Source organism: Sander vitreus, chromosome 5 (genome assembly GCF_031162955.1).
Source record: "Sander vitreus isolate 19-12246 chromosome 5, sanVit1, whole genome shotgun sequence".
NCBI lineage: Eukaryota > Metazoa > Chordata > Actinopteri > Perciformes > Percidae > Sander > Sander vitreus.
The window spans coordinates 31049008-31061715 of NC_135859.1; the positions used below are offsets into that span (position 1 = coordinate 31049008).

The 12708-nt window shown below is 39.4% G+C and overlaps 1 protein-coding gene across 1 annotated transcript in view; it reads right to left on the minus strand.

Annotated features, from left to right (window-relative positions):
• The window catches only part of fras1 (Fraser extracellular matrix complex subunit 1), a 258103-nt gene that overhangs the window by 147416 nt on the left and 97979 nt on the right, over nt 1-12708 (minus strand). The window contains exons 10-11 of the mRNA XM_078251454.1: nt 9196-9285; nt 6785-6932 (exon numbers count right to left, since the gene is read on the minus strand). Coding sequence (XP_078107580.1) covers nt 6785-6932; nt 9196-9285 — 238 coding nt within the window. The remainder of the gene's footprint in view (nt 1-6784; nt 6933-9195; nt 9286-12708) is intronic.

A 12708-nucleotide genomic window follows, 5' to 3' on the forward strand; every position in this document is an offset into this window, starting at 1 on the left:
GGCAGAGATGTTGTTATTTTGTCACACAGCGTCGTTAGAAAAGTATAAGATAAACAAAACACCTGCAAACTTGACCTCCAACTGAGACTGGCTACCTGCCACAGTACTGTAGCCAACTTACCAACCACAGCCAACCTTTACCAGCAGTTAGTTGGTGATTCAAAGTCATTTCACACCCTGAATCCCACTAAAAAAAGGCACTGCACCATTCATTATTTCACCAATGCAGCATGCTACCAAATTTGCAATCATGTCACTCTTTATTTGAGACAATAAAACAAATAAATAGGACTAAATCCGTTCTATATGGCCAAACTTTGTTGATTACAAATGATGAAATAATAGAGAGGGAATTAAGTGACTGTGTGCTAGACTAAAAACAGTGTGTGTGTGTGTGTGTGTGTGTGTGTGTGTGTGTGTGTGTGTGTGTGTGTGTGTGTGTGTGTGTGTGTGTGTGTGTGTGTGTGTTGGATCTGGTTACAGATGCACACGTTAGGCTCTCTGGGCCCTGTATTTGTCAAACATCTCAGAATCCCTCCAGGGAATAACACTGAAAGTTAAAGTAAAAACAGTCCAACCTCTGAGAAAGAAGAACTTCAGTTATTTATGAAGCTTCTAACAAAAAAAGAGGACTACTCCTGGGAGAAAGGGTGACGTTGCTGTTTCATGACACAGGATGATGTATTGGAGCTTCCGTGGTGAAGGAAGTACTCCGATTTTAAGTAAAAGTAGTAATACCAGAGTGTACAAATGCTCTGTTACAAATAAAAGTACTGTATTCCAAAGTATTAGCATCATAATATACAAAGTGCCAAAATTAAATGTACTTATTATTATGCTCATTTCTGAATAAATTATATTACAGAATTATAATTATTGATGTATTAATGTGTTCATCACTTTAATGAAGCAGCTGGTAAAGGTGGCGCTTATTATAATTACTACTACTATTATTACTACTATTAGCCTATATACTGGAGATCAATCAAGTCACATTGTATCTTAACCCATGATTACATATCATAATTTAATTCTTGACAACATTTTGGAATCTGCAAAGTAATTAAAGTTCAAAGTTCATCAAATAAATATAGTGCAGTAAAAAGTACATCTGAGATGTAGTCGAGTAGAAGTATAAAGTAGCAGAAAATGGATATGCTGAAGTACAAGTGCCTCAAACATGTACTTAAGTACAGCACTTTAGTGAATGGACTTAGTTACGCTCCACCACTGTGTGGTTTATCTGATAGTTGTGGTTTGTCGATACATTTGAAAGGCAGACAGTAGCACCATTTTCTTGAAGTGTAAGCAGCTGCTATGATATCAAAACAAATAAACAGCTTAAATCTCACAATTAGATTAATATGTTATTTTGCAAAGTAACCTGTAAGTAAACACTGGCAAGCCACTAGCTCCAAAATAAATGTATATACAGTACATGTGTGAAATGATCGCAGTCAGCATTTAACCATGTAATAGAGCTGTGTACAATTGTTATTTCATGATTTTATTCTGTGTCTGGAAAATCAATACAATTGCACATTATCTGAGGCACTGTGATAGTCCAATTTTATGCAATATTGCCAGAACTGTTATTTGTGTCAGACACAAATAATCGCTGTTACAAAGCTGCATTTTCCCTGTTGCCAAAACACATTAAGTTGTGGAGTCTTTGGGGTAGGAATGATTGCATCCTGCAGAAGTTCTGACATAAAATATTCTGTTTCTTTCAAAACACCATATTTCACTGTCATTGAGAGTTCCCTAAACATCTCTCCTTTGACATAATGTCAGATTAAGACACCACTGGAGTCATTTCCCAGGTTAGGGAAGTTGATTTAACACAATTTAATCCTTATCCTAAAACTAGACCCAAATATTCATCACTCTAAGAATATTTTAACCAGTAAGAACTGATTCCCTATTTAGAAACACTTGATAAAGACATGCCCTGATCTACTCGTACATATATATTGGTACAAAATAAGTATATCAAAAGAATCATTTGGGTCGAACCCTGGCAGAGATGAACTGCAGAAAGCTCACACCTTTCCCATGAGACCTGAACACAGCACAACTCCAGGCCCTCAGATGTGAACTTCCCAATGAGAGAGGAGAGGCTGCTGACCTCTATGCCTACAGACAGCTGTGATTAATAGCCTCAAAGGAAGATGTACAGTTCCAGTTCTTATAGAAACAGGGAAAGAAGATTTTATTTGTCCTTTTTTCTATTTTTAGCTGCAAACTAAACACAGTCTGGGAACCCAATTCGCAGCCAGGCAGATGGACTAATGCAGGGTAAACGAGCGAAAACACGTTTCCCGCATGAGTACATAAATGTAAGGTGAAGTAGGTAAATCATGTTAAAATCAATTTGTTAAGGCATGCATATCTGGGTTATGGTGCATTGTGGGGGTATTAAAACCATTACTGCACACACACATACATTAATGCACACAAGTTTCGAGGTAACGACAGGTGCAAGTACGGTATAATGTGAGTGCAAACCACACAAACACGTTGAAATTATTCACTCAGGCACACTTTATAAGCACTGTGTATGCATTCAAAACACACATGAGCCACTCAGACCATTTCTTTACACATACACACACTATCTCCCTAATACCTTCAATAAGGAAACATATCTTTAACACACACTTATTAACAAAAACACATGTACAGAAGGTACAGGATGTATAGACTGTAAACTGTTGGAACAGACTGTATGGACTGGGAAGTTGCAAATGAATTGCCCATTGGGATTAATAAAGTGTCTGAATCTGAATCTAAAATAGAAAATAAAAAGATAAATTTGAAAAGCATCCAGGTGTTGACCACTGGCCTTAAAGCTATAGTGCGTAGTTTCTGTCTCCCCCATGAGAAATTCTAAGTAATGACAACAAAACTGTCGGCGCATCCACATGATACAAGCCTTCTGTGATGAAGCACACGGTAATTATCTTCACTCAAGTTTCTGCACACGAAAGTCGCCAGACAACACAATCTTCTGATCACAGCCATACTGAAAAATACAGAGAGTTGTGTGGAGCTGATAGTCTTAATTAGTTTTGTAGCAACTCATTTGGCAATGACTTGAATGTAACGGACGTTCATTAATATCAAAAAGTTACGCATTAAAGCTTTAAGGAAAAAGTAAAGCATATGAAGGTAGGAAAGTTTAGTCTCACATAAAACTATGTGAGAAAACTATATATAAATAACATAAATTTAAGAGATGATTAACGAGGTAGGAAAAATGAAAAAACTAAATGCTGTGACATCCAATCTTTGGTTTTTTTGGGGGCAATATTTGATAATTTTACCTCCTTGAGCCTCAGTTATTTAAATGAAACCAACTGTTTAGAGGGGAAATGTCTCTTTGGTGGAACGTGACCCAGTTTCTTGGTCAAAGAACCCCTGGTTTAATCTTCAACAATGTGTTGTGTTTCCAAAGATTATCAAATTTGGGCCATGGCACAAATGATGCAGCATCTATTTTGGTTGATATGTCAACGTTGTCCTGGTTTGTCCTAGACATTTGTAGCACAACATTTACATCCACAAACATTCACTGCTAACACTTCTCAATTGAATCCTTATCTACACATGCATGCCGTATAAAACCACTCGGTTAAGGAAACATCGTTGACATGGTAACAGATACGTCAATGCTGACTTCTAGTATTACAGGAGATGAACCTTGAAGCTAACGAGCCACACCCTTACTTTTTGCTGCATCACATTAACATCACACTAAATCTTGCTTTGGAGACCGAGCTGCTAAATGAGTTGGAAATTAAGTGAATGGAACAGCAAAGCCACTCATGTGGATATCATCAATAACCAATGTGGTGTTTTGTTAATCTGTTGAATTAAACATAACTTTTAGAGGAAATCAGTTTTTTCCAATGAACACAAAAAGCCAACAGAGACAATAGCTATTATGTTTTATGGGTTTCCCCTGTTGTTTACCTGGACTAATTAGACTTTTTTACATTTTAAACATTTTAATATGCTGCTGCTGAGAAATGCTCTAAACAGTAAAACCTAAGAGAGCAAAGAAGACTGTCGAGGGACACAGAACACCTTCGTCCAATCCAACTTCATAAAACTTTTGTCGTCTCAAATAGTCCATTTGTAAGGTGCAAAGAAAAATGTCTCCCTTGCCCAACTGTAATTATTTATTCATGCAGCCAAATCTAATTATAAGTCCTCATAAATTTTAACAATGTTGTCCCACTGTTTAATTGCCTGTTGGGGTATTTATCTATATGAGAAATTAACATACGCTTGTTTGGTTATAATTGCTGACAGTCTGTGTGCCCATTCTCAGGTAATACGACAGATGGGTCAGCCTTTTTTTAAAGGAGGGAGGTGAAACAGACATGCTGTGATGTGACTGTGTGGTTTACAGAAGGAAATTAGCTTAAAGCCATAACTTAATTTCTTTAAGAGCATTTTCATGACTTAGTTTTTGGTATAATTCCTGCTGTAATGGGTTGGAGAGAAATGGTAAGATCATTAAAAATAATAGTTTATACCAACTGGGACTGAGGTCACCATTACAGTTACACTGTATCATTCTAAAATCATTTTCTGCACAAATTAAATAGGTGTATATATTCTGAAAATTGGCCAAAAAAGTGAAAGTCATTTTCCATTTCATGTAACTTCAAGTCCCCAGGGAGGTGAAGAGCAGCACTGTGTTCACAAAGTTTTTACATTTTTGTTGTACCATTCTGCTCTTTCAAAACTGCACAGAAAATATCTCAACTTCAAAAGATGCCATCTTTGTTTGCAAAAATACAAAGAAAGCATCCCATCAAACAACAAAACAGACTTCAGAATTCAGTACATTATGTGACATTTTAAAATAAGAGTTTGATGTTGATACAGAACTGAATGTAAATATGAAGAAGGACATACATAAAGGTTGGATTTAAAGTCAAAGGTAAAAGCAGTGATAGACCGGGGATAGTTTATATTGACTCTGTGTGACTGGTTCAGTCTCTGTCCTCAGGCAATGGCATGTTGAAACATACAGAGCAGCTTGGCCAGCACTGCCCACCTCCCCAAGGACAAGATGAAGTTCTGCCTCCGCCTGACTTACTTGCAAATCTATGAACTCCCACACTGTTTATGACCCTCTTTCCCCCTGCCCAATTTTTTAATTATCCAACCAGCTTCTCATTTGCATGTGCAGTATTTTTTATTTTTATATACCTGTAGCACCTTTCTAGAGCAGATGTTACAACGTCCTTCAATAAAAGACAAGAGCTAGCCTGGATGCCAGCCAAACTTAGCCCCGCCCACAACATTTGAGGTCGGGAAGTTCGGTCTGGACTTGATCTGTTCTGGAGCAACTATGCTCGAACCAGAGCTGTTTGGACCAATCAAATTGTCAGGGCGGGCTTTATACGATGATGGACAGATGATCAACAGTAACGTAATCAACCACGTCCCCAAAGAGCGCTTGGGTTGTATTTGTTTACAACAAAGATGGCTGCCACTGGAGAATTGAGATGTGTAGATTCCGCCATCGCGTCTTTTATAGATGATATCGACAGCGCATTAATTTTAAAAGAGGAACAGAGAACCGCGATCAAGGCATTTGTCGATCGGAAAGATGTTTTTGCAGTCCTTCCTACTGGATTCGGCAAAAGTTAAATCAGCTGGCCCCGATGGTCGCTAAGAAGAAGGGGCGCAATGAAAACCCTGTGGTCATTGTGGTTTCTCAACATACGTCACATACTCAGTTGCTCTGATTGGTTGTAGGTCTGTCCAATTAAGTGCAGAGGCATTTTCTTTCCTGGTTCGGTTGAAACACGCCCCATAAACACAGCCCAATGGAGCAGTATCAGACTCAGATTCTGACTAGAATCTGAGTATGACGACGTCAGGCTAGACAAGAGCAGGAGGCATAACACGAAAGACCATTCACACCTGAGCAGGACCGTCACAGTCTTCTTCAACACTGGACATTTTTTTAGAAGTGCCTTGTTTAGGAAAACATTGTAACAGGAAGAGGGTGCATGTTTCTGATTTAACGCCCTACTTTTTCCATCATTAGGGGGATTCAAATGACCAGCTGATAAGTTTTTAATGTTGAGTAAGGGACAAATCTCTACAAAAACACCCTGACTCACACTCTTTGACATGTTTTGTGGTGTATTTTTCATATTTAATAGCATGCAGTTATTTCCATCAAAACAGTGGAGTGAAGTTTTTGTGCAAAATCCCACATAATCAAATTGAGTAGATTTTCTTATACACTCAAATGCAATGCAGCTACAAAAAAAACAATGGGATTTGGCAGCTAGCAGAGATGCAGTATGACATTCACACTTACTAGGTAGTTGTATTGTCACGGCTGTAAAGACTTTAGAGATTGAGTAGGACATTTTCAGGGCATTGTGGTGTATGAGATTAAAAGGTCATCCAAAAATAACTCTTGGAATGCACTGAATATCACAGATTTAACAGTGTGTGACAGTTGAATCTTAAAGCTGATTAACAGGGCCTAAGAACAATTCATCTAGGTACTTTGTAGTTTATATGAATAACAAAAATGAGTAGACTATTAAATCAGGTCTATAAAATGAAGGAGGGACATTAACTTGCCAAAGTCACCTACAAACACCAACATAGTCAAAGAGGGAAATGTAAAAATAGAACAGGGTTTGATGGAGCAGGGGCATGTTACAGATGTGGCCAGACACAACACACACTACTGACACACACACACACACACACACACACACCATCCTTTGCAGGAACGTACCTTGGCGACACTCGGGGCAGCATTGACCCTCCAGGGTGACGACCAGGAAGCCCGGCAGGCAGGTGGGACAGGAGCGCAGATAACAAGTTACCTCGGCATCGCGGCATTCACACTCCCGGCAACTGCTATCAGTCCATCGAGCCAGGTCCTGAAAAAAGAGAGGACAGGTAGAGAGATAGGGAATGAAGTAGAGGAGAGAGAAAAAGAGTTTATTAGACCTGGACCTTGTGAATGCAGAGGTTGAAGTTTGTATGTGTAAATTGCAACTGTGGCAAATATATTTACTGACAGAATGTCAGAAACACCAAAAAAGAGAGGATTTGTTTTAAATTGAAGAAACTGAATTGCAATCAAAAAGGAGGCCACGCAGACCAGGCACAAAGCGGAATTCTAACAAGCTGCATGTGTCAGCTATAAAAGAAGCCTGACAGTAACAACTTACATTTTCAAAGCAGAATTTTACTGCCAGAGGCACACAGAGGACAGACAGTCAGTCAAACAGCAGGAACGTCCCTCACAAAAAACTGATTTAATGCTGAAAAGTAAAATGGTTTTAATAGATCATGAGGACGGTTTCCTAATAATCGGGTGGCAGGTCAAAGCTCAGAGACAAGGACGGAGGCTTTAGATCACAGCACTGAATCAAAACTTTTCTGACTGAAAACTAACCAGTGACATAAACTCTTTTTTATATCAGGACACTGATTCACAAACCACATGTGTCCTACGATCTTATCTGAGAAGAGCACAAAACCTGCAGCCCTGAAAGATAGCGGAAAGAGATATGCAGCCTTGGGTGTCTGAAACAGTTAACCTGTCGGTTAAAACTCTGTTCCCTCATTATCTACCATATTTCCCAAATTAGTGAATCAGCAGATCTTAACAACAGTGAAATGTTTTAGAAAGTAGAAAGCACATCTCCAACTCATTCATCTACCAGACAACTGGAGGCTTTTCCTACAGTGCTAAAAAAACAGAGGCCTAACATAACAAACTAATTTCTAGCAGCTAAACTTCATTATGCACACTCACAATCACACAAAAAATATTCCAATTGTTATTAATATTTTTCTTTTTATTTAAAGGGGCAGTTTACCCTCAACTCAAAAATACATATTTCCCCTCTTCCCTGTAGTGCTATTTATCAATCTTAACCATTTTAGTGTGACTTGCATAGTGTTGGAGATATCGGTCGTAGAGATGTCTGCCTTAGGCCTAATATAATGGAACTGCTGGAACTCGGCTTGTTTTGCTCAAAGCCCCAAAAAAGTACACTTCAAAAAGTCAACAGCAATGTCTCTTTCCAGAAATCATGACCCAGTTACTTGAGATAATTCTATCTGGTTGTGAGCAGTAACTTTTGTGTAGGAACTATTTTCATTCTCTGACCAACTGCCACTTTGCTTGTTTGCAAGCCATGATGTCTCTCTCTTTCTCATTCTCCGGGCGGGCAAAGCAGAGAAAATGGAGGTAACCTTCCTCCTTATGACATCATAAGGGGCAGATTCCAGATCGGCCCATCTGAGCTTTCATTTTCTCAAAGGCAGAGCAGGATACCCAGGGCTCGGTTTACACCTATCGCCATTTCTAGCCACTGGGGGACCATAGGCAGGCTGGAGGAACTCATATTAATGTTAAAAAACCTCATAAAGTGACATTTTCATTCCATGGGACCTTTAATGTGCTTCTAAATCAGCTGAAAGATAAACATAGTGCATTGTTCTTGCTCATTAACTTTCCCTGCTATGATTTTTCTTGTCACTTGGGAAGTTTAACCAGTAGTAATCCAGTAACAAACCTGCTCCTTCAACCTTTCAGCCGAGCCTTTCAAAGTGAGTGGAGAAATGGACGTATTGATATGTGCAGGTGTGGAAAAAGTATGCAGTATCCATTTTTTCGTGTGGTTACTACTGGTAAAATGAATTCCTCGGGGAGACAAGGAAAATCTATTGGAAAGGCATAATAGCACTCTCTACACTCACTGCGAGCCTCGGCCTTGGCTGGCTGTCCTGCAGCATTTAATAAGCATTCCTCCTTGGCTGAAATGTCAAAATGATTAAAGCCATTGCATTTTGGGTTCTGGTAGCTTATGAATAATGAAGTTAACTGCAGTTTTTTGTTACAGCCAAAAGTAATCCGATTGGTCTGTTCTAAAACATATATTTACTCTGTGTTACTGCAACTTTCATTCTCAGTTTATTTTCATATAGTTATATACCAGCTTAATATTGATGTATTTTGAAGCAGCCTCCTCTGCAGTGACACTTTGTGCCACTTACTTGATTTTTACTTCTGAGAACAGAGAGTTTACAGAAGCCCTGTGGTGTCTCACCCACACAGTTTGGATTTCTTGCCTCATTTAACAACATTCCTCTCATGCTTATATGCAAGCACACTCAAAGTTAAAATACCTTGTAGGATTTCTCCTCGTACAAACAGGAAGGTTTCACAGAGGAACACTCCGGGCAGCACTTTCCCGGGAGGTTAATGAGCTCTGATCCCTAAAAAATAGAAGAAAAAAATCACCATAAATAAGTTGATAGAGTCACAGTATAAGTACAGTCTTTCCTCCAAAAGTTGCAGTTTTTATAGTCAGGAATTAAAGAACATTTTTATTTCATAGGCATGATAAAAAGCAGTGTATATGTAACATTTCATTTTACTGGTTTTCTTAGTAATTTTTTTTTAAAGTTTTCTCCATCACTTATCTGCAGTTATTCCAGTTATCTTCGTCAGTCCAATTCTGTTCAATTTTAACGATCAAACGTCAGTTAATTAATTTTAGTTGAAAAACTTAACTGAAAATGCACATTCATTATTACTAATTTCAAACGCTTCAGTTGTAATACATAGTGGTGCAATTATTTGGCAAGATGAATAAAAGAAACAACAGATTTGTGATTGGGCTATACATACAGCTACATGTCGATGTTTTATGTTTACATAGCATTGCCAGCAATCTCTTGGGTTGGGAACCCTGTATGTAAATATTGCAGGAGTCCACCACATATTTTTTTTTATTTTGTTGGCTCAGCCCATAGACCGTGTATGCATTTGATAAGAATTCAAACGTTAAAAATATATAAATTGAGGTTATAAGCTTTGCACATTGCGAAGGCAATAGGCCACTAATGCAATTTCCTGACCTCCAGACCTCCTTACAGGACCATTACAGTACATTTTCAGCATCTTGGTGCACCATAAGGAATCATAACCCTGCTCTACTAAACTGTACCTCAGTGCCTTTCTCTGGCTTATTGACGCAAGCATGTCATTAAAAACATAACCTTCTCTTATCCGTTCTGCACACTGACACACGCACACACGCACACGCACACGCACACACACACACGGTGAAAACTGCATGACTCTGATTTTCTTAGCAGAGTGACCTTGCTCAATTCACAGCTGGACAAACGCCAATTACACTACTTACAGTTAATGACACTTACCAGCTGTAATTATCACCATACAGCATGATTAATTAGGGTGTGTTTGGTCATGACAGGGTATATTAAAGTAATATTATTAAAAAAAACATTGGGAGAGGTGTTCAGTCGACGCAGCGCCAAGCTCAAAGTGGGTCATTTTACGGGATAAAAGTAACTATGGGAACACCGGCTAATAACCTCAGCAAATGCTTTGTTTTGTCCCAAAAAACTCCCACGTCCAATGTCCTACATTTCAAACTAGGCCAAGTCTGATAAGCATGTCTTTACACGAAGGCTACCACTGATGCTTCTGTTGTGTTCACAGGCTGATTTGACGTGGGGATAGTATTACTGAGTTAAAAGATTTTGCATTCAGCGATGATGTAAGGTTGAGCAGAGTGTTTTTTTGTGTCTAATGCTGAAATTATAATGCAAGTTTACAGTACTTAACAACTGTTATGTTTTTTGCTGCTGTGCCCGGCTTCCACATAGATCATTATGGTTTCATCTTGTTTTTCAATTTACTTCATCTTAAGTGAGTGAATTATCTGTGATGGAAGCGGTCAACCTTGTAACCTGAAATGATCACCCAATTCTCCCATTCCAACCAATCTCCTAAATACCAATGAAGATGAGACGTTACATCAGACCTTGTGAACTGGTAAATTTCACTGCAGCAAATTACATTGACTGTAGTAAACTGTGAACAAGTAACAGTGACATCTTCAATTAACTTTTTAGCGGACCAACTTGAAGGCCAGGAAATGGGATTTCTTGGTGCTGACATGTTGCATTTTGGGGGTAAGAGAATGTGGTAGAAAAGGTTAGAGCAGGTGGAGCCTGCAGGAAAAGAACCCTGGGTCTATAGATGATGTTCCACACTGACTCTTTACAAAGTAGCAACAAAGCACAGCAAGTATAACCTCTTGTAGGTTACACACATTAGCTACGTATTCTCACATGGAAAACAGGTCTTGGGGTCACTTAGTGCTGATTTACACTGTATTTAGTGGAGTTTCAACTTGTTTTGCACTGAACCATTTGCTTCCAAAGACTAAACTGTCTTTAGCTATGTTGGGGGGGGGAATGAGATGAGTTTTATATATACAAGTATTTCCCACAGATTAGAAGGCAATTTGTCGGTCGCCCCATGCCAGACCGGGGGGAGGGGGGGATGTGTGAGACACTTATTTTCATACAATCAAGTATCAAAAACTGAGGCGGACACGCTGTTGGATGCTGTCCTCCTCTCCTACTCTTTCTTCAATGCCTAACGAATCTATCTATTTCTCTCCCTGACCCTGTCTTTATGATTGAGCAGCACTGGTTCAAGCCTGAAAATATTGTAAACAAATTAATAACATAGCTAATAACTCTGGTCGGACTGTTCAGCTCTGTTTCAGACTGATACCTCCGGTTCAGGCTGGTCCTCATCCTCAACATTTTTCAGTGTAAGAGTAAAAAAATGACATAACATTATTAATTTATTTTTGGGGGGCTTTTTTCCCCCCTTTTATTTAAGAGTGACAGTGGATAGACAGGAAAGGTGGGAGATAGATGGGGGAAGACACGCAGCAAAGGGCCGCAGGTCGGATTCAAAGCCGGGCCGCTACAAAGGCCTGAGCCTACATGGGGGTGCACGCTCTTACTGGGTGAGCTAGAGGTCGCCCCACATTATTTATAATACGTTTATTTGATTCACAGCTGCTACATATAGTGTTTTGACCTCGACAAACCAACTGCATTTTACCGCAATCTTGCGACTAGCTAACTTTCTAAAGCAGGCGCAATCGCTTGTTTGCTAAGGGTCGGGTCGGGACTCCAACATTAACACACTGACAACATAGTATTCAGAATATAAAATATTTTCATAGCACTTTTTAATTTGTGATTGTGTAAAGGTGTTCATAAGATACCAACCTTTCATGAACTTGTGAATTTCGCCAGCCGTCTTCTCCTGTATCTCCTGTCATGGATAGGGCTGGGTGTATCGATCTAAATATCGATAGTATCGATACCTAGATGAGTATTGGTATCGGATCGATACTGTCGTGATGAGATCGATACTTTTGTTGCAGTTTCTCTCCCGAGTTCATGCGAGCACAGCGTCTCTCCAAGTCTGTGCGCAGTGTGCAAACAGCGCACCTCTCTCTCTCTCTCTCTCTCTCTCTCTCTCTCTCGATACCAAAATTCCCAGTATCGCCCACCCCTAGTCATGGACACAGACGCTGTGTGCACGGGGGGGAGGGGCTGTGTGTGTGTGTGTGTGTGTGTGTGTGTGTGTGTGTATGTGAGCGAGACGCAATTGACAGATAGACGGATGAGAGCCGGGAAAGGAAATGCAGCAACGAATAAGCTGCGTGTTTTATATAGCGTTAAAAAAAGTAAGGCTAAACTTTTTAGCTCTTTGGCTCGGCTAAATAAAATGTAATCAAACCAATAAGTCTTTCCAGCCTTTGAAGGCAGTTATGTCTTCAAGGGAAGGTTTGTAAT